The sequence below is a fragment of the Gigantopelta aegis genome, chromosome 8, assembly GCF_016097555.1.
Source record: "Gigantopelta aegis isolate Gae_Host chromosome 8, Gae_host_genome, whole genome shotgun sequence".
Taxonomy (NCBI): Eukaryota; Metazoa; Mollusca; class Gastropoda; order Neomphalida; family Peltospiridae; genus Gigantopelta; species Gigantopelta aegis.
In genome coordinates, this window is record NC_054706.1 from 36,901,876 (window position 1) to 36,925,746 (window position 23,871).

Sequence of the window (23,871 nt, forward strand, 5' to 3'; positions counted from 1 at the left end):
TAAAATTCATGAATCCTGATAATATAGCTCAAGAATTCTTTAACACAACAAATACTATATGTACAAATCGGAAGTTTCTTTTTTTGTTCAGTATATAGTATATATATATATATATATATATAATATATATATATATATATATATATATATATATATATATATATATATATATATTATAACTTAGGTGGTTTTAGTGGAAACAATTATTTAAAAAATTTAATAAGTAACTTTACTCTAAACTGATAAAAATGGTTCATGTTTTTCTAAACAAACATAAAGTGTGCCTAATGAGCCTATGTGTTGTGCAAATTGACAAATTGATTACATATGATCTCAGTATGCAAAATGTACCCGGTACACTAAAAAGTTAATTATTTTAATTTACCGTGGGTTTTTAATTTTTTATCAACAGTTAAAATTGGGCAAGTGAATTTTTTACCATGGCCAGTGAATTTTCAAATCCACTGGCCCAATGGCAAGTGAATTTTTTTTAAATTCTAGAACCCCTGATATAAATAATACTTTCATATACTTACCATTTGTGACACCCAATAGCCGATGTGTATTTTTGTGTTGGGGTGTTGTAAACATTCATTCATTCTTTAAAAAGGCTTTAAACTGTGATATGAGTTAACCATATTGTATAACTTCAGTATGTCTTCTTTTTTGTTCCAGTTTCCGAGATACATATCTTTCTCTGGGAGGAGGTGTTTCCGCAAGCGAAGTGTTTCGCCGATTCCGTGGTCGGGATCCCTCACTAGACGCACTACAGACCTACTACGGAGTGAGATGAACCAAGCACAGGCACGCGACCTGTTGTGATATACATTGCAGCCACTAACACATTGTTCACAAAACCGTGTATTCAGATCTGTAACTGTGGAATATTAGGTTTCTACACAAGTGTGAGGGAAACATCCCATAACATGATAGTTTTTGATGAAAACAAGGAGTGCTTTTTTTATTTTGTGACAGCAAACAAATTGTATTTATGTATTTCTGGTTTAGACATACGAAGGTGCTGAACAACCTCCATATTTGTAATGTTTGTTTTCAGTATTGTTTGTGCTAATAGCTGTTAGGTTACTTAGTGACCTTGACAGCTGTTCTTTCTTAGTGTTGCATGATGGAATCGTTAGGATCCATTCACATTTTATATTAACTTCACAACCATAAAGACTATACAACATTTATAATCGTATTTACTAAAGAAGAAATCTGAAACATTTAATATAACTGGGAGATTTTATTATTTAAAAATAACTTATCATTATGCACTATTTAGAAAGTACCCATGACATCCTTCTGGCTCCATATTTATAGTTCATAGAAGTGAAAATTAACAGACATTTGTATGAACCCATAGTACAATCGATATACATTTTGTGGACACTTAAAAACAAAACATATTTTAATGAAACATGATGACTGGGTGATGTACAGTGTGATTCTGTGATATGGAATTACACACACACTAGGTTTATTACACCCGCAATCAGTCATAATGGGGAAAGTATTTTTCATATTTTCTCCCAGAAAAATCACTCGATGTTGTCACGTATCATGTTATTAAACAATTTAATGCTTACCGGTGACTTTATCTGGACTAAATATGATGTCAGCAGTGTTTGGTAAAGATTTAAAATGTCATTTTAATTAAACAGCATTTGAACTGTTCATTTCCAAAAGTGTTTGGTAAAGATTTAAAATGTCATTGTAATTAAACAGCATTTTAAATGTTCATTTCCAAAATGTGATACATGTATATCACTAGGTAATTTTGAGAAAAACTTGATTTTGCTTTAGCACGACATAGCAATATCATATGAAGTACAGTTTTAACCTGTTGAGTTGGAATAGATCATATTTTGTTGTAAAATGTATTGTCGTATTGTTAAGTTGTACTAATATCAGTATACCTTTGTTTAAACTCTAAAATCTCGAAACTGGTTGGATATCGCATTTTGGAAATTAACACAATTCTGTGTTAATCTTTTAAACTCCATAATTAAACAGACAGTGGGTTTTTAAGAACTTTTTGTGTAAGGGAACAAAACAAAAAGGTATATCAACACTGAGAATAGTGAGGAGAATAGTTGACCTAATTTGTATGGAAACTCAAGTTCAAGATGTTTGTTTTTTAATTAGCTGGAATAATAAATGGTGTAATAAACAAGCTTAGGCCCCTTGTAACACAATTTTATTCTCATTTAAACTGGATACCAAGTGCTAATCTATTTATTTTCATCTGTGTAAATACCAGTAATATATCACAGTATATTATTAAATTTTCTTACTTCTAGCTTCATTGAGACAATGCCTGTAGAATCAATATTCTCAGAAATTTCTAAAGGTTGTTTTTTTGCCTGTTCCACTTATTGCTACAGGACTGAATATTAATAATATTGTAAATCATGAACATTTTTGCAAGCCATCAAATTAATGTGGAGGTTTCTAGAGGTGTTTAATTTGTTGTTATCTGAAATTGCATAAATATCATGATGCAATAAATGCTTTGTATATATGTAACGTGTCTGATCCTAAAATGTTTTCCTTTGTGAAGTGTGATTGTATGGTAAATATGGATTAAACCATTTGTATAATAGGAACATGGGAGTTTTTATTTGCTTCGTTTGTCATCTCAAGAAGGTTTGACATTTTTTCTTTACTTGTTAGCAGTAATTACATTGGATGTCCAGTATCAGTGTTTATTTTTTATTTGGGTTGTCAAAAAAACAACACAAAAACAGGTATGTGCTAAAGCACTACAGATTTTAACTAGCATAAATAAAAGTGTTACTAGGCAATTCAATAATTAAATCTGTAAATAAGCTTGAAACCATGATAAATCATGGGTGGGGGAGGATCCTGTGCTGCATATACAAAGCTACTTATGTGATCCTTATTTTATATTTATAAAATAAATACACACACAAACATACACACTATATACATGTAATTATATTTCCTCACTATTGTTACTTAAATTTAAATAATTAAATTTTCTTTGCGTCTATACACTTTACGGCAATCTGATTGGTCCAGAGATGCTTACTTTTTTTCGTTCATATCTTGATGAACCCAAAAACATTTAGTCACTGACTCGCACTACTTTTGTGCAACAAGCCGGATTATTCTGGCAATCATATATAGATATTTTGAAGAAAACACACATGAAAGCTACAAAACATTTATTAGATAAATTAATGGAAAATGCTATAGCAGAGTAGACATGTGGATCTATACGCATTGATTTAAAAAAAAAACCCACAACAAAAAAACCTTCGCTAATCATGACATGAGACTCGGTCGTTGGCCAAAGAAATCATGTAGGAAACTTCACGCCTGTAACTTACTTGTAAGCGATGTTCAACAGCTGTTGGCGAAAATTAAACGGTTCCACCAACAGCATTAAATGTTAGACATGTTCCCTTCATTCGCTATCATAAAATATAAACTAAACACGAATAGGACAATTCCTTCCAATATAACTAAATGATCCGTAAAAATGCACAGAAGCTAGAGGAAATGACGTCATTTACAAAAAATCACCCGATTCCAATAATAGTAAATGAACGTTCGCATTCTTACGCGACATAAGTATCAATGAAGTTTACACAAACAATACTACAGGCGTATTTAAAGCAAAACAAAATAAATTCAGTTATGTATTGTTAAAGTATGCATATAAATTTAATTATAAGATTTGACCGCAATTATTTTTTGGTTCATGCAAGTATGAACCGAAAAACCGATGTGCACACTTTTGTATGACCCGCTAAGTGGGATCATACAGTGTGCACATCGTGTTTTCGGTTCATACTTGCATGAACCAAAAAACAATTGCGGTCAATTCTTAAATGACAAAATATGCACATCTTTAGCCATCAAAGTCTGTCCTATGTACAAAAAGACTGAATATATACTGATGTCCAAAAGAAACTATACCAAGAAAAATCATTTAATGTCCTTTATAATTTGGATAATGGAAATAAAATGGTCATTAAATATCTTTCTGCTTTTATGGAATGAGATTTGCTATAGCACCCTTTTCATGAATTATATATGTTTTAAACGTGCAACATATTTTGGTTTTCCTTCTTTCTCTTGGAGTATTGGTATAGTTTCTTTTGGACATCAGTATATTTGCATATATGTGGTATATGAAATGGAGTCTTCCCTTTGGACAGTGTCTCAGAGTGTTTGTTCATACAAGTCTCTTAGAATTTCAGGTCTATTAAAAAACAAACAAATTTACTCACATAAGTGTGTCAGACTTTCAGTTCTATATAAAAACAAACAACTTTGCTCATTTCAACTATTTTCGTGCTTATATCCAATTACGGTTCAAGCACACTGACCTGGGCACACACCTCGGCTATCTGGGCTGTCTGTCCAGGACAGTGGGTTAGTTATTAGTTTGTTGGTGGTTAGTGATAGAGAAGAGGGTGTAGTGGCCTTGCACCTACTCACAGCCCTTAAGAACTTGCTCTGGGTTGGAGCCAGTACCAGGCTGCGAACCCTGTACTTACCAACCTGTAGTCTGATGGCTTAACCACTACACCACCGAGGCCAGTAGTTTGCTCATACAAGTGTCTCGTGAGTTTCAGGTCTATATTAAAACAAACAATCCGAGCAATTCATCTGCTTCTTGAGATATGTAATAAGATGGACACAAAGTCAACATTATTGATTTCCTTTTGGTGAGGATCTCCCTTGGACAGAAAGCTTTCAGATGGAAATCAGGCATGACTTGAACCACAGTCTCTGAAACCTGATATGTAACACATCTTTTGTTGTGAAGTGATTTACAAAATTAATACAATACTATACCAATGTCTAAAAGAAATTATATCAAGCAAAATTGATTTAAATTCCTTTATAATTTGGATTTGGAAATGAAATGGTGATTTAGGGAATGCAGTTTGTGCACAACATGCCAAAACACCACTCTCATGAATATATATCTTTTGAACATGCAACATGATTTGTTTATTCTTCAGTAGTCTCTCGGAGTTTTGGTATAGTTTCTTTTGGATGTCTGTATATTTTGAGTTTTCTTCAGTAGTCTCTCAGTCTTAGTATAGTTTCTTTTGGATGTTAGTATATTTTGAGGGTTTTTCAGTAGTCACTCAAGAGTCTTGGTATAGTTTCTTTTGGACATCGGTATATTTTGAGTACTTTAGAGGTCACCAAAGCATCTAGTACGACATGGCTGATTTGTCCTAGAGATAAGTCTTTTTCAGAAGCACGATGTTCATCCACAAAGACATTAAACTTGATTATGAAATTATAGAAGAGTATGCCAGCACATAACAGAAATAGTTTTTTAATAAAATTAATAAACACATGGGGTTTTTTTAAATTGTTTTAATCTATGAGCGATACTGAATAAGTTTATGACAAGCAAGACATGTTTATTGTGTTATTTATTTATTGACATTGAACAAATTTAATCATACAGGAAGTATATTTATGAACAATCAAACAATATGTCCTTTCTCCATTTGAGGAACTTTTTTTTTTTTTTGCATGAAATATTTGAACCTGCTCAAATTTAAGAATGTTTATTCCATGGACAGTTTAAAAAACAAACAATAATACAAATGCTAGCATGGCCACCTCTGGTTAAATCCTCTGTCTGCCAGTGGTGACTGTACAGCCGATTTCTGGTTTGAGTATAACTGTCATTTAACAGTCTGTTAACACATATGTCAAACAAGACTAGTTAAACTGCATTGTTGGTCTTAGCATGATGTCATGAACCTGCAAGAGAGAATAATATTGATATACATGTACATGTAAAAATTTTAGAGACCCCAAGAATATATACGTTTAAACAAAATAAATGTCTGCATATTTCTCCCTTTCTTTCCCTCTCTTCTCACCAGTTGGTCTATGATTGATTCCCGTTGGTGGGCTCATTGATGATGATGATAACTAGTTTAACGTGCCCATATACCACTAGGGTTTCGAACACGCCATCCTGAGTCCGACCTCCAATAAGATCGGTGGCCTGGAGGGATTGAAAATGGGCAGAATTTTGAAAATAGCAATTAGTAAAAAAGTTAATAGGGCTCATTGAGCTATTTCTTATCCCATTGCACCATGACTGGTATATCAAAGGCCATGATATGTGCTATCCTGTCTGTGGGATGATGCATATAAAAGATCCCTTGTTACTAATGGAAAATATAGCGGGTTTCCTCTATAAGACTATATATAGTTCCAATTCTAACACTAAAATTTTCATCACAATCGCAACAATTCCTTAAAGTATGTATCTTATAGTTTTAATCTCAGTGATTAAGTATGTTCATCACACCAGGGTATCATTGTGTATTTATTTGTTTTCTACCTGAACATGAGGAGGAGCTTGCAGTGCATAAATGACAGCATCAGCCAGGTCATCTGGCTGCAAACACTGAAAATAAAATGAAGTTTTATACAATAATAAATATAGGATGTCAGATACAAATGATAAAGTTAACACCACCAGCTACTATTTAATATTGTCCTTCAGAAATAAAAGGTATCTCAAAATCTGACTAACATTAAAATGATTAATACACCATTATTTATCTTTTGTTTCTTGATCTGCAGTAGTTTTAAAATTTTAACTCTTTAATGTACTGGTTAGGTAATCAAAATTTGTATCACTAAATTTCAATTGTTTTAAAAAACAAAATGTGGGCCTGTATTTTCTTAACCTTAACTCGCCACAAACAGGTTAATCAGCAATATATGTGAATGTTAGAAATTTAGAAATGTTAGAATCAGCAAGAAATTTGAGTAATTAATTAAATTAGGTCTTGTTTAATTATTCATAAAGAAACCTATTTTATCAAAACACAAGTCCAACTTAGCTGTTAATGTACTGGCCTCAAATTTTCTGTAAATTAAGGTTCAAAAGGAGTTGATGATAAACAGCCCTTTGGGTGGGATGATAGTATAGAATGTTTCTATTATGTGAATTACATTGGCAAAGCCAGAATTTTATATGGGTGGGGGGGGGGGGGGCACCTGCACTCAACGAGTCGTGTCATGAGGTGACAACAAATATAAAAGGTGGTGGGGGGAGGTGGTATGATTGGGGACCATGCTTCTTGAATTTTCTTCATTTTTGTACAAGGTAACAGTTATGACAAACATTGCTGGATAGGCTTGTATTGTAGTTTTAGGAAATATTCAATCAAGATTCTTATTGGTTTCAACAAACTGTCGACTTAAAATGCACAATTCGATGTTTCATAAATTTTTCATTGACTATTCAAAATTTGTACTGGTTTTGTGAAATCTGATATCTGTAATGGAAAGAAAACTAAAAATAATAAAATGTTTTAATATTACCGGGTACTGCGTGAATGTGGCTTTGGCCCGCACTGGGTCGTGTATCATTTTGTATGCAAATTCAGTCTCAACTACACCAGGACTTATGGACTGAAATGTGAAAAATAAAAACATAAAATATCTGTCTCCGTCATCAATTAAGTCCAGTTATCCATATTGTGGGAGTGGGATTTGATTTACAAACTCCTTAGCCTAAGATCTAAATGTTGAAAGGAAACACCGACGCGGAATGTAACTCGGTGGTAAAGAGCTCGCAATGAGCTAAACTCATTGTAATGGGTCATACAACCAATCGCCCACGATGGAATGAAGTTTTCCTGTTCCAGACAGAACCCCACGACTAGTACATCAAAGGCCATGATGTGTAAAGCTGCTTTTTTAGAAGGAGTATCATGTATGGCGGCAGTGAGTTACAACTCTTCAGCAATCGAGTGTCAAAATAACAATGTTAAATATCAAACAGCCATAGTTTAAAAAGTGACAAATTAAACAAATAATACTTTTCTTGAAATGAAACCTGTTGTCACCAGACACGATGTGAACGGACAAAATGTCAACGGTCAAAATGTCAACGAACAAAACAACCCCACAAAATATGCTACAAAACCGAAAACGTATCCAGGGATCTTGTATATCCCTTTCACAGTTTGAAGAGTACGTACCACAATCTCAGCCTGTTGGGTGCTGTTAGAGCTAAAAAGATCATTATAAAAACAAATACAATTTCTAACCATATGAAACGTGACAAAATACTAACATTCTAAATACACTAGATAAAACTGTTGTAGTATATATTACCAAAATCCATTTATAACCATATGAAACGTAAGAAAATGCCTGACATTCTAAATACAGTCTATAAAACTGTCGTAGTAAATATTACCGCAATCCACTTATAACCATATGAAACGTAAGAAAATGCCTGACATTCTAAATACAGTCTATAAAACTGTTGTAGTAGATATTACCGAAATCCTGATCCCACTTTTCATTTCCCGCAGTTCAAATCTGATTGCTTCCGACATGGCTGTCACTGCGAATTTCGTCATTGAATAAAAATGGATATTTGTAAAAATTGGTACACGATGTCCTGCCACGCTAAAATAAAAATAACAGTGTCTGCAAAAGCACATAATCTTCATCCAAGTGATAGTGAATTAAATTATACATTGTATGTAATAATAAAATAAACAAACCCACGTTAGTAGGCAAATGTTTGTATAAATATATATCAAGGATATATGGTCACGTTGCACTGAAATACACTGTTATATATGTTTTAGTGGCCCTCTGGACAGAGGATTGATAGGCCATAAATGTGGATGATAATTATTGATGATAACGAAGTACCATGAGTTATATGGGGTTTAAGGGCATACACACACACACACACACACGCGCACACACACAAACAGAGAGACAGATAGACACATAGACAGACACAGACACACACACACACACACAGACAGACACATACATACATACAGAGACACACACACACACACACACACACACACACACACACACAGACAGACAAACAGATACACACAAAAAGAGGATCTTAACTGATAATGCTCTTTAAATCTGAGTTCCTGTTATTGTTTAATGGTTAAGTAATTTAATGATAGTGCCGACTTTATTGCTGTCACGTATATTCTGTTGCCTTGCGGATATTTAAAACACTACATATTCTCAATACACGTGCATGTTTCCTATTCACTACGAAGATAATTCCCACAATTTATATTATATTATGTTATTGGCAAACATACATGTTAATTTTAATGAACACCAAGGGTTTTGTATATTTACTTTTAGATGGTCTACTATTTTTAAATATCAGAGTATTTTGCATTGTTTCTGATTATTGTAGTCTGCGATGTTACTAATAACATTATAACATTCAATTTGAAAAACATTAAAATCAATCCAAATATAGCCTGCTAGAAAACTTGATGCCAAATCATATATTATATTGGAAAACACCAAAGCAGTTATACCTGTTTATAAGAAAGATGTGTCCATCGTCAATGCCCCTTTCCTTCATTGATTTAAATGCCTCTCTTGTGCATATACAGTACCCAAGGATATTGATCTAAAAACCAAATATGAGAAGGTCATTCCTTCAACATGTACAAATATATGTTATTTTATGGAATATTAAATTTGAACCACTGTTAGAGGTTATAACTCTTCTGTCTGAATAGTACATCGTAATATTTCAATCACTATTCTGCTCCCATCCCAACGCTGCTTTTCCCCATATCATATAAACAAAGGACAGGATTGTTCTAGAGAGAGGTGCAGTTTTAAAAAAGACACATCATCTCCACCAGTTCACACAGACGCAAGTTAATGTACATCTCTGCTGAATACCAGTATGTGCCACTTACATGATCTTACACTTCCGATAGATGCTTTTTGGTGTACATTTATGTCAATTACAGTATTTGCCATCTATGTCATATATATATACACAAAGAAAAAAGTTAAGCACTCCCAGATATGATTACTTATATAATATTGGCATGCATTGCAACTGAAATTGCAATGACGATTCTGACAGGCATGGCGTTCTATAGAAAGGATGAGATCGTGCAAGCATGACAATGGTGTCACATCTCATCGTCGCGTGCAATATGCCACCCATGACTTTTCCAAAGTGCAGTATGGGTGCGTGCCCAAATTGGGTATTTAACGTGGCCGTCTTGCACTGTTCGATCATTATCAGTGAAGATGAATCGAAGGAGAATATCAGTGGATCAAAGATCACAAATAATCGGCATGCGTAACGTAGGAATGACGTTCAAAGCCATCGGCCGTCAGCTGGGGTACCACTACACAGTAATTAGCAGACTCGTCAGGAAACATGCCGTAACCAACTCTGTGAAGGATTTGCCACGGTCAGGTAGACCTCGTGTGACATCAAACCGTGAAGACGTAGCACTGGGGCGGCTGGAACGGCGTCTACCGTTTGCAACAAGCACGGCGCTAAAACGTGAGTGGCTGCCCAATCGCCAGCTCTCTACAAGAACGGTGAGGAACCGCCTCAAACTGTTGGGATTGGCGTTCAGACGAGTCATCAAGCGTCCCTTACTGTCAGAACGACACAAACGCATACGTTTGGCATGGTGTCTAGCACGGCGAGCGTGGAATCTGAGAACATGGAGAAGGATTCATTGGTCCGACGAAAGCCGGTTCCTGCTCCACGTCACGGATGGGCGAATGAGGGTTTGGAGGCGGAAAAATATGGCTTATGAACCCAAGAACATCCAACCAACTGTCCAATACGGAGGAGGCTCGGTAATGATTTGGGGGTGCATCTCCCATGACTGCAAGCTGGACCTGGTCACCGTTCAGGGCAATTTGACAGGTGACCAGTACATCCGTCAGGTCCTGGAACCAGTTGTCGTGCCACATTTCGACAACCACCCACTCTCTACAAGGCCTCAGTACATGGATGACAACGCCAGGCCTCATCGTTCCTGGGCTGTGACGGCGCATCTCCAGAACAACGCTGTGACGACTATGCCTTGACCCGCCATGAGCCCCGATCTGAATCCCCTGGAGCACATTTGGGACATTCTTGGCCGTCGAATACAGAAACTGGACCCCCCTGTACAGAATCTGAGAGAATTGGAAGCTGCTTTGCTTCGGGAGTGGCTGTTGCTGCCTCGTCAGAAGATCCGACACTTGACTGGGAGGGTGAGGAGCAGGCTTGAGGCGGTCATCCGAGCACGTGGAGGGTACACAAAGTACTGAACGTTTGGACTGTCAGTGTCGTCTAGGTAACCGAACGTAACGTTTTACCTAGAATTGACAACCTGCAAATGTCGTATGGACACTGTAGATCCATACTTATAACGGGTATGTTTTGGGGTGAAAACACGACTGGTGAGGTTGCGACCATATTGTGATTAAAAATTCACCACAGCTGACAATTGTTTGTGTTTTCCTATTGTCAGAATGTTGTTCTTGCCTTTCACATACATTGCCATGACTTCATTACGTCAGTAATTGCATGCCAAATGTTTTTTTCATTCGTCAGTCAGAAATTTCGTGGGGGTGCTTAACTTTTTTCTTTGTGTATATATATATATATATATATATATCAATTATACCACTTCAGATGCTATTTATGATACATCTGATGACGCGAGTTGAGCCATACCCACACTATATACTAGTATATGCCACCTATATCACTTCAGACATGCACTGGTTCTGATACATTTATAAATACTAGTGTGTGCTACCTACACTATCCATACCACTTCAGGTGGATGCTAATTTACCTACATCTTTGCTATATACTAACACATGTCAATTACGTCATCTACAGCCTGGTGAGCTAGATAATATGTGCTATAGGCTCTATATGCATCTATACTTGAGCCAGATGATAGGTTAGCTACATCTATATGCTATATACTACATGTAGTATGTGCCACTTACATAAACGTTATCAATTTCGATAGACACTAGTTTAGTTACATCTATGCTACATACTAGGATGTGCCACTTTAAGTGACGACACACGATACGAGTGCCTCATACAAGAATAGCCGATTTAATTGCCAAACATTACAATTTCATCGGTTGCTATGCAGTCGGTTAAATTTCGTAGCTATTCTCGCACGGGGCGCTATATCGTATGACATCGCCTTTAGACCATCTGCATCAATTCAAATATGTGCTAATTCAGCACCATCTAATCTATTCTACACACTGGTACTTATATGTTCCACTTATATTTAATCTTCATCAATTCAGACAGATGTCAGTTGAGATATACCTATGCTCCCTACTAGTATGTGTTATTTACATCATCTATATCAAGTCATATCTATAGTTTAGATATAACTAAATGTTATGTATTTCTCCTAGTATACAGACACTTGCATCAATTCAGATAGACGTTAGTTTAGCTGTATCAAAGCTGCATACTAGTATGTGTCACATCATCTGGATTTCAGATATAGTTAGTTTAGTTGTGTCTATGCTATATACTAATTCGCAGGCATTGGATTTAGAAGAAATTTATGTTTAGGATTACGCTAGAATCGTAAAAATGGCGTAGTATATACATTTTGGGATTTCATCTCACAATTTTATGTTTCTATCCCAAAATCTTTCATTCGTGGAAGCACAGAATCCTGCCACAGTCGCAGCCTGGTATGTGCCACTTACATCAATCATCTGTCTCCATGCTTCGGTTTGTCCAGTCAGAAACGGCTCCTCGTGAGCTAAACCAGCGTTGTTGATGCACACGTCTACACCGCGGAGATTAGGGTCCGATTTGATGGTCTCAAACATCTTCAGGATATCTTCTTCCTTCCCCATATCACACTTCAGGCCGACCAGCGAGCCCTCTTCTCCTTTCAGTTCCCTGGAAACTGCCTGAAATGCGATGGCTTTAAATTGTTCGACAGGCCTAGGCAAACCGAACCCTGATATGTTAGATTCGACCAAATTTTCCTAACTCAGTTCAGAGATGTAATAAAAGGAAGGGCCTGACATTATTTAATAAGCTGTAGTACACTGAAGTGATCCATAATAATATTTAATGCTTTAAATAATAATATACAATCTATATCATGTGTTTTCTTTATTTTGTCTGAAGCCTTCCTTAAAATAATATATTATATCTTTGGAACCCATATGGCGTTGTCGTGACATTAAAGTCTCAGACTCTGTTAGACTTTAGTCTTGACTCTAAACCTTTTATAAGCACCAGGCCAAGTCTATAATGCCAAACTTCTTGTGATAAATGAACAACTCGCAACAAATTAATATATTTTGGTAAAGACTATGCAATAAGTTTTTATCATGCCCATTTTCTTTCTCTTAATAATGGATATATATATATATACTAGTACTTCATCGCTGCATTTCGTTGACCTTGACAATGTGTCTCAGTAATTATGTAATTTATCTAACATTAATTTTTCTCATTAAAAAACAAATTGCAATTACCAGTACATGTATATGTATCCAGCTATATGGTAAGGGTCACTATTTTACAAAACTTATTCAATTCTGAAAATACGCTACCTAATGATAAGTGATCTAACAATGCACAGGCAGAGAAAACCTTGGACACCCATATTATCCAGTCGGCAAAATTTGGTAAACTATATCGCACGATTTCAGAGGGTGATGGCTTTACTCCACATGATAAAGTTACACGTATTTGTGTAAGGGATATAAAGCTTCACTGGAACCATTATATGTGGTGTCTGAATGCGGCAATAAATTATGTAGCCTCTTTGTAGACTTATCCATATCAGCATCTAAGTACTCACATTTAACAAGTTTTTTTAAATGCTTCAGGCAGAATTTTCGTTAATATTGTTTTTGCAACCCTTTATAGCATCAGCGATATCATAGCCTAAAGGTCAGCAAATGTGATGTAATCTTTCCATGTCTCTTTGTTTTTGCCCCATGTTCCATTGCAGTTCTTTCCTGTGGTTGTTATTTGGACAGAAATCGGAAGTTGCACCTTTAAAATCATACAACTAAATCGGTCTGGCTGTTCATTAAAAAATGTCCTTTAAATGCAAAATGTGTTTTAAACAGTTTATTTACCATACAATATTTTTGTAGTTATAAAATTGTCAAATAAGCACTATACAGTGCTTTGAGAAGGATGAATATGAAGAGGCTGAATATATAATTATATATATATAATCTATAGGAACGATATCTGGAGTGGTGGACTAATCTCGGGGGGGGGGGGGGGGGGCGGGGGGTGTAACGTAAGATTTCTATCTTTATATAAAGTAACTGTACACAAAAAACAAAAAAAACAAACAAACAACAAGCCAAATGGGTCAAGCGTGATTTATTGATAAAGTCATTGGGACACCGACGGGGATCGATCCTAGTCTGACTGCGCATCAGACGAGCGCTTCACTACTGGGCTACGTCCCAGTCAATCAATCAATTATTAGACACGTGCTTACATCCAATGAAGGTTCAAGCACGACTGTTTGAGATTCTCCGGTGGGCAGTAAGGCTATGGAATTTACTATTTGAATTAGAAGAGAAAGAAAGAAATAATATTTTATTACTAGCTATTGATTAGCAGAGAGACGGGATTTTGCCCAGTGGCAAAGTGCTCGCCTGATAAACAGTCGATCTAGGATTGATCCCCGTTGGTGCGCCCATTGGGCTATTTATTGTTCCAGCCAGTGCACCACGACTGATATATTATCAAAGGTCGTGGTATGTGCTATCCTGTCTGTGGGATGGTGCATACAATTTAAAGATCCCTTACTACTAATGAAAACAAATCTAGTGGGTTTCCTATCTAAGACTATGTCAGAATTACCAAATGTTTGACATCCAATAGCCTATGATCAGTGTGCTCTAGTGGTGTCGTTAAACAAAACAAAAAACGTTTGGTTAGCAGATCTATGTATCCGTAGCCTACATAATTAGAACCCAGTAATATTAGTGGTTCAGTCCAAAACACAACAGCCAATCCAATGAAAGGTGGATGGAGCTACCAATATTTTAAGAAGGGGTAGGTGTTAGCTATAGGTTTAGGAGTAGGCCCTACAGTGTGTATGCTCATGACAATCACGATAAAATATGTGAACCATTATTAGCGCTGAGGCGAGCATACGAGAATATACTCGAGTACTTCGCCAAATGGCAGCCTATAGCGCACATCTATAAATAACATCCCTGACCTCAATCCTCTGGACCTCTTTGTCATTCTCTGCACATCCTACTACTTTCAGTCCGTGTTTAACTAATGCTCTCGCAATCCCACACCCTATACCAGCAGAAGATCCGGTTACCAAGGCAACACGTCCAGCCCAGCGTTGCATTTTTGGGAGAAAGTTTTATAATAGCATATAAAACGTCCCGTGCTATAAAATTCATTTACACCGGTTCATACAGACGCAAAATAGGCATGGACTCATACCACACTAAGATTATTTTTTAGTATACATGTTCGGTAGCACAGCAAATTGCATGATGTACCACTGTGACTTGCGGCGTTCTGCATGTAAATATTACGGTATGAAGTCAATCATTTTAAAAAAGGAAATCTTTTTTTTCCAAGTTATAAATGTTCCTGAATGCTTTCATTTACGGTGAACTGTGGTGTGGGACCATTTAGGTTTTGTGACGTTGATATTTATTGATATTGCTCGACGACAAGCAGTGTATCGTTATGTTAAGACAAATGTCGACATCTGTATCATCTTTGCACAGAGGGATACATTATTATGCTTTTGACGGTGTGCACTCAACATGCTGCAGTAATAAAATATTTACTACCAACGTGGACGGTGAAAGGAAACAATTGATCATCACAGAATTTGTTCCTGGGGATGATATTTCATACGTTTCAAAGATCTCGTCCGTTTTGCATGTAACACTTCCAGGTGAACTTTGCGAGGAAAGGATTATAGGACAGCCCGTGTGTATCGGGTGTCGAAACAGTTTGCTGCTGTTTCAGTACATTACCAACAGCAGGCGATACCTTCGATTCTTCGCTCTAGATTTAAATGCAGAAAAGATCAGCACTTTTGAAGACTCTGAGCGATTCTTTAACAAAGACTTGTCGGTGGTTAGCCCCATCGAGTGTCTCATTAGTCCCAGCCAAAAGACCTGTCTTCTGAGACTGCCACAGACAGTGATGACCGTCAGAAAATGGTCCAAATTGATGCAAGTCAGAACGCTCCAGTCGAATGTGCCTATCACGCCAAATAACGAGATACTTGGCACAGTTCCTAACAAACTTAGAGACCGCCGACATCAGATGGTTGCCTTTCACCCACTCTACGAAGGCAGACTCGTGACGGCTCTAATGGATGAATTTTGTTCAAAATGTAAATTCATGGTTTTTGACGTGTTAACCTTGAAGGTGCTGATACAGAAAATACACAGACTCGGTGAGCGGTCGCTTACTGTTTCAGAAGATAGTGACACCGATAACTCTGAAGAAGATGATTCTGTGTACTATATACTCCACCAATGCGCATTATCTTTTTGTAAGAGTGCAGAACTGCTATCCGTTCATTGTGTTGGAATTGATAACAGACAGAACGCTTTTGCGCGAATTTTGTTCTACGATTCGGTCACACTGAAAGGCTTAAACAGCAAGTTGATTGTTCTAGACAGCATCCGACTACCTTTCAGCAATTCAGACGTGTTCAGTCAGATATACTCTGTATGCGATTCCAAACTTCATCTCTGGCATCTCAAAAGAAGTAAACGACCGATTAGGTGTGTCTTGTCAGTGACGCTACCAAAAGTAATTTACTTGAAGTCGTTGTGCCGTGCAGAAGTTCTTAGACATGTTGCTCCAAAATACATTTCGGATTTGCCACTGCCATGTGCATTAATACGATATTTACAGTTTGATAACACTCCGGCCACAGTAACTGCTCTTTAGTTAGTCCGATATAGGCCTATTTATCTGTCGTCGAACAGCATTTGACGCTAGCATGATTCACTGTGTGTACAATCTAATTAAAATTAGCTCCACTATTACATGTGGATCTAACACCAGCCAGTTGGAGCTCATGTCCACCAATCAAAACCTTACTTACAGAATCCTGCCAGTGATTTAAAAATAATTTGAAAACATTCCGAATTATCCTGAAGGTATACGACATGTTTCGTGTGAATTACGAATGCCTTAAAACATGTTTTATTTTATAAAATAAATAATTTGTAATGTAAAACTGAAGACTGATTTAGTTTTAGTTTTTTATAAATAAATAAATAATTTTTAATGTAAAATTGAAGACTGATAACCCACCCCGTACGTATTGGTATGGTTCGCTGTACAGCGGCCACTAAAATAGATTCGCCCGATATTTTTAGAATTTGTATGCTCCCAAATAACGTTATAAAAGGCGAAGTGTGATTGGTCAATATTTAAATTATTATTTACAGATGAAATGTTACGTGGACATTGGGGACTACGCAGTGTTGTTAGTTTTAAATCACTGGTAGGATTCTGCAAGTAAGGTTTTGATTGGTGGACATGAGCTCCAACTGGCTGGTGTTAGATCCACATGTAATAGTGGAGCTAATTTTAATTAGATTGCTGTGTGTATAGAACTTGATGTACGAACCAGTTTTGTTGTGAAAGCGAATAAGTGACGCCATTATTTTTTTCACAAAATGACCTTTTCAAACAAAAAATGGATGGCAGTTGAACAGTAGCGGATTTATGGCGGTGACTCAGACACTCAACTCCATTATTTTCTGGCAAATTGCAGGGTTGAAAATTAGCAGTTGGCTAAGGACGACTAAGAATTTTACAAAGGTAGTCCGTATGGCGACCATCAATTTTAGAGTCTGGCGAGTATGGTACCAGTTGAAAAGAAAGACACTGAAACTGAATCGAATGTGACAAAACACACCACATCTGTGTTGGCGCGAACTACAGATCTGGCAGCAAAAGAAATGGAACATGCTTTATATTTTGACAGCGCCAGACTCCGCTTAAGTGGCTGTGGGCTAGATCTTTCTAAAAATAGAGCTCAAAACATATGGAAGACACCGCATGTATTTTTAAAACGTGGAAGTCAACTGCTTATTGCAATGGGCTGGATACGCCATATTTATCTAGTAGAGCTTTTTGACAATTGTTATTCAGTGTTATGGTAAAAAGGAATCATATTTAATTAGCTTACATTATTGTGGGATAAAATCAAAATCTAGCTTGTACTTTTAACTCACACTAACGTGAGCGCATACAAATATTTAAAAATAATGGAATTTCCATTACAACAGGACTTAGGCCTATTCCTACGGTCAGTTAATTGATTGTCGTTGTCGGTATTGTTTTATGTTTTAAAGGAACATTCCTGACTTTGCTGCAATGTTTATGAATTTATCGACTAACAAAGACTTTTTAACGATTGTAATTACATATCAAATATATTTTTCTGCATAAAATATTAGTGGCTGTATATTAAACGTGTTTATGATAGTACTAATATTTGTACTAGGTTAAATTTCATTTTATTTCCAAAAATATAGTTTTTTCGTACGTACGAAATTATTTGAAGACAAAATCCAGTTTGGGCTTCTTACTAATATTAAGACGACCAGAAACACATTAAATATACAGACACTGATATTCTAAACCAGAAAATATATTTAAAATGTAAGTTTAATCGTAGAAATATTTTATTAGTCGGAAACATCTTACAGTTCAGCAAACTCAGGCATGTCCCTTTAAGTGATTTGCATGAAATAAGAACAGATCAGACCTAAATTGACACCAAGACTTACATGATGACATAACCCTCCAAATATTACTGTAATACACAATAAGTAGGCTACGTTGTTTATGCTTTGTAATATAACTAAGTACATAATATATTTTGGTAAAAAAAGAAAATTGTACAGATTTATTTTTCTTTCGATATTTATTTTATTAGTAGCCTACTATTGTAGCATTTACAATATTCAAATTGAAGCAGTATAGGAGGACAGCTACTCCCGAAAAAATTCTTTACTGGAGATTTTACCCCATCTTGCATCGTCAAGTTTATTTCATCCCTCTGGCATCGTCAGAAAGAGGACTGCCACCGTAGACTATTTGTATACTAAAGCACGCGCAGTTCTACCTTTAGTCTCTTTGTACTACATTATTATTTATTTATTTTACTTCAGCGACAACGTAAGTCAAGCTGCATACCTTGGCTGTTCTAGCATTTTGTATTCACCCCCCTGTATTAAACTGAGATTAAATCTGTATAATGTAGTGGTAATTTGTAATTTGTCAAATTTTTTATTTGAGTTAGTATAGGTTTAAAACTTAAGAACTTGTTTTTATATGAATTTTAATTTTATTCATTATGAAGTTACATGCCAATTCATCTATATACAGTGAGCACATGGTGTTTATTCAACAGAGAACATTATAGTTTTAATTTTCGCTGCGCAGTTAAATTTCAATGTGATAATTGGACGGTTAGTTGAATTTGAGAAGGGCCAGTAAGATTTTTCTTCAAGTGGCCCTGCTGGCGACCATGGTTTTCATGTTAATTTTCAACCCTGAAATTGTACTTGTATTATGGAACCTCTCGCTCAAATTAAAATTTTATTACCAATATTCCAGTCAGCAAGCTCGAAAAATTAAAGCGCGATTTAAAAACTCAAAATTATAAAGAAGGAGGTCTTAAAATGTCAAATTAAAACATTTTATGACTGGGTACGAAGATTGTTTATAAATAATTCAAAGTGGGTAAACCTTTTTAAATGTGCTACAAGTATATCAGTACATGAGCTTACAATATATGGAGACTATTTTATAATGATGAAAATAAAGAAATGTCAAATAGGTTTTGGAGAGACACACTACTTAGTTGATTAATGCTAGAGAAAAAACAACCCGCAAACTGTAGATGGTATTTTATGCACCAACATCTGGCACAACACTGACATACTTGTTGATAAAAAAACAAACATTTACATACATACATTATGTCAGCAAAGGTATTGTTTTTATTAATGACCTATTTGATGTCCATGGTGATATTTTATCATATGAACAGATTAAAAAAACGTACCATATAACCACACATTTTATTAGTTATGTTTCGTTAATAAAAGCTGTTAAATCATACATATATAATTTAGAAATTTAACAGACGACAGTTTCAGAGCACTAAATAATCCCATTCTTCCTTTTAAATTAAAAGTTTTGTTAAAAAAGCAAACAGGATACAAGGACATGTACGATTAAACAAATTATAAATCCATAACTCCTAAAGCGCAAACAAAATATGCACAAAACGGATTTATTATTGACACGAGTGATTGGAAAAGGTTCTATATATTACATTTTCAGTGCATGAACGATTCAACTTTATTATGGTTTCGATATAGGATAATCCATAGAATTTTAACCACTAACACATTTTTACATATGATTCGGTATGTTGATTCAAGTATGTGTAGCTTTTGTACCAATTACCCAGAAACCATACAACATCTATTCTTTGAGTGCAATGAGGTAAAGAATGTATGGGAATCGGTACAAACCTGGATACTGACTAAGTCCGGAGTTAGAATCAGTTTTAATAAAAAATATGATTAATGATGAAAATTATGCATTTTTAAACTGGCTAATTATTAACATAAAATACTACGTATATGTTACAAAATTTCAGAAGAAAGCTTTAGAAATTAACGCCGTTAAAAACATGTTTTAGAAAAAATATGAAATACAAATTTAGATTTATTCTATATAAAAGTTGTAATTACGAAACATTTAAAGTATGGGCTCCCTGGTTTAATCTTTTTTTATAATAATTAAAAGGCTTGCACACAATATACTTTAGCATAAATGTTCACATAATTATTGTTTTACTGAATTACCTGTTTTGAGACAAGGAAAAAAAGGAACTCATGGACAACAATCATTAACAATAACGGTGATTTTTTTTCTTCTCTTCTGCAGCATTATTATGTTGCTCTATCTTTTTCTCCTGCTTCCTCTTTTCTTTCACTCTTTTTTTATTTAAAAAAAACACTGTCCGCATATATATAAACTGTTGCTTTAATGTGTCATGTTATTTTGTAAGATGTATATGTACAGCAGTGAATCAGGGTCCAAACCCTGACACTGTTATTGCGATCTGGGGTATGAATGAATGAATGAATGAATGAATGTTTAACGACACCCCAGCACGAAAAATACATCGGCTATTGGGTGGCAAACTATGGTAATGCAAATAAATAAAGTGATGATCAACATCAAAATAAAAATTCAAGACAAACAAAAACAGTGTAAAGAACTGTGCAAAAAAACAAATATCACAGAATTTTACGGATACTGAATTTTACTCAAAACTTCAAATTTTGTGCTGTATTGGCCATTCTCAAAGAGAATGTTACACCCCTGCACCATGGCGAGGTTATAGCACACGCAGGGGCGATCTGGGGTAATAAATATTTAAAAAACCCCCACCAAAAATAACAACAACAACCTTCCAGTCAGCACATTTTCTTGACCACATTTCCATGTCATCTCTCTTTCTCAAAATCCTGTTTCCGATCCTGTCTGTTTTAAGATACCTTTACTTAAAGCGACAGTATAATTTTTCTTGCCCCCCCCCCCCCCCCCCCCCCCCCCCCCCCCCGAAAAAAATCTTAGTAGTTACATTAACTGTTTTCTTTTTAAAAATGTATATTATTGAAACATCCATATTAAGAATGACCGACATTGCATTTAGAATTTTATCACCATTTTACGAAGAACTGGCTGCTATTTTAAACGCATTTTTATCATCAATCCCTTCAGTGCTGGACAGTGGATTATTACTATGCGTTGTCATGCATCAGTAGTGGATCCGGGGGGGGGGGGGGGGGGTCCAGGGGTCCCGACACAACCCTTTTTGAAAACCGACCATAACCTTGAATGGGAAACGTGATTGTATTAACTGTTCTGTGTAAAAGGAGAGACCAGTCATCATATTTGGACCCCCCCCCCCCCTTCAGAAATCCTGCATCCGCGCCTGTGCACTACCTTTATTTCCTGCTGTAACAATATTTTTAAAGTGCAAAATTATTAGCCACACCTTTGCCAATCTGCAAGCTTCACAGCCTCGTCGTGACCCCTGCTTAACCCCATGCTGGTCTGCCACTGATTTAAAGAATAACCATACTGAGCCATTCAACCCGAGTTGGATAAAGTTTAGTTTGTTTTTGTTTATCGACACCACTAGAGCACACTGGTTTATTGATCATCGGCTACTGGACGTCAAACATTTGGTAATTATGACATATAGTCTTAGAGAGGAAACCCGCTACATTTGTCCATTGTCATGTCATAAGGGTTTTACGTGCACATTCAGAGCAAGCTGTTGTAGCGCACGCCTGTCCCTTTTTTTGTCCATTAGTAGCAAGGGATCTTTTATATGCACCATCCCACAGACAGGACAGCACATATCGCAGACTTTGATATACCACTCGTGGTGCACTGGCTCGAACGAGAAAATAGCTCAGTGACGGGGAGTCGATTCAGGCGGACGCTTTACCAATGGGTTACGTCCCGCCCATCTTAACTGGATAAAGTCGATATCTTGAAGAGTCTGTCCTCAATTTCCTGCCATTTAAGATGCTTCTGGAAACATCTAGCATTTTGATGGACTAAAATTACACATAAACTACATTGTATTGTTATTATTTTTATTTTTTTAATATCAAATTGATATTGGTCCTCCGAATATTTGTAGTAGCTCAAACTGGATTGGAACTGATAAGTAATTTTGTATGTACCAAATAAAACAATTTCTAAATGATTTTAATAAATTTATTCTGAAGGCAAACTTGTGTCATTCATGACTGACCAGTAATTTGAATGCAATTTGTATACTTTATATACTTTTCCAACACATCACAATGAATTAGTCTAAATAGGGGCGAGACGTAGACCAGTGGTAAAGCGCTCGCTTGATGCGCGGTCGGTTTGGGATCGATCCCCGTCAGTGGGTCCATTGAGCTATTTTTCGCTCCAGCCAGTGCACCACGACTGGTACATCAAAGGCTGTGGTATGTGCTATCCTGTCTATGGATATAAACGATCCCTTGCTGCTAATCGAAAAAGAGTAGCCCATGAAGTGACGACAGCGGGTTTCCTACCTCAATATCTGTGTGGTCCTTGACCATATGTCCGACGCCATATAACCGCAAATAAAATGTGTTGAGTGCGTCGTTAAATAAAATATTTCCTTCCTCAGTCTAAATAATATGAGAATACCCCTAAATGTTCAAATTCCAAAACCTATTCAACAGTCGTGTCGAAAATTACATATTTACTGAACTTTGCTGTAAAATATATTTGCTTGTCGCCTTTGGTGAAATGCAGTCTCGGTGTTGTTAATTCTTGGTTTGTTAGTATAATCGTAAATACTAATCAATATGAAATGCAGTCTCGATGTTGTTAATTCTTGATTTGTTAGTATAATCGTAAATAATAATCAATAGTGCTAATCGCAATCTACCAAATCAAACTGGACCGTAACCACGTTTGAAGAATGCGTATTTCACCAGATTACATTCTTGTAAATTTTAAAATTGACTTTTCATCGTATTAGTAAATACGGTGGGTAAAAGTGGCTATGTACAGTCAGTACTATATTTGGCCAAAACAGTTTAGCAATTTGGTAAATGTGCTTAAATAAAAATAAAAAACCTGACTTATAAAATAAAATCAGACACTGGATTCAACTGAGGCATCATTTATCAGTATACATAACAGGATATTTTCAATACAAAATGAAATGTGTGACCGTCATGTCGTTAAATGGTGCTTGGGGATCCATACACAAAAATGTGACAATTGTCAGTAACGGTGTCCGAGCACATTGGGCATTGACAGTGGTACAACGTCGCCTCATGCATTGAACGTGACCGATGTGGTGGTGGTGGTGGTGGTGGTGGTGGTGGTGGTAGTGTTTTGGTACAGGCAGGAATTCATGACACGGGACAAAAAAAACTAATTTTCATCATTCATGGGAATCCGAATGTCCA

The 23,871-nt window shown here is 36.0% G+C and overlaps 2 protein-coding genes across 2 annotated transcripts in view; one reads left to right on the forward strand and one right to left on the reverse strand.

Moving 5' to 3' along the window:
• LOC121378509 (probable cytosolic oligopeptidase A) overlaps positions 1-2,609 on the forward strand; it is a 28,522-nt gene extending 25,913 nt beyond the window's left edge. The window contains exon 18 of the mRNA XM_041506712.1: positions 676-2,609. Within this exon, the coding sequence (XP_041362646.1) occupies positions 676-793 (118 nt within the window). The 3' untranslated portion in view covers positions 794-2,609. The remainder of the gene's footprint in view (positions 1-675) is intronic.
• Positions 2,610-5,416: 2,807 nt separating this feature from the next.
• LOC121380252 (dehydrogenase/reductase SDR family member 11-like) lies at positions 5,417-15,242 on the reverse strand. Its single transcript, XM_041509090.1, has 7 exons — positions 15,048-15,242; positions 12,541-12,750; positions 9,351-9,445; positions 8,319-8,448; positions 7,351-7,440; positions 6,359-6,424; positions 5,417-5,766 (listed from the first exon to the last, which is right to left on the reverse strand). Exons 1-7 carry the CDS (start codon positions 15,186-15,188, stop codon positions 5,725-5,727), a joined length of 774 nt encoding a protein of 257 aa, XP_041365024.1. The 5' UTR covers positions 15,189-15,242; the 3' UTR covers positions 5,417-5,724.
• Between the last annotated feature and the right edge of the window lie 8,629 nt (positions 15,243-23,871).

What these genes read in the sequence shown, in the direction of transcription:
- LOC121380252 (XM_041509090.1), bottom strand. Translation starts at nt 15,188, where the DNA reads ATGCAACGCTGGGCTGGACGTGTTGCCTTGGTAACCGGATCTTCTGCT. An exon ending in CACATCTTTCTTATAAACAG is followed by an intron (nt 8,449 to 9,350) that starts GTATAACTGCTT and finishes TTTTTATTTTAG; the next exon opens with CGTGGCAGGACATCGTGTAC. An exon ending in AAGCTCCTCCTCATGTTCAG is followed by an intron (nt 5,767 to 6,358) that starts GTAGAAAACAAA and finishes TCTCTCTTGCAG; the next exon opens with GTTCATGACATCATGCTAAG.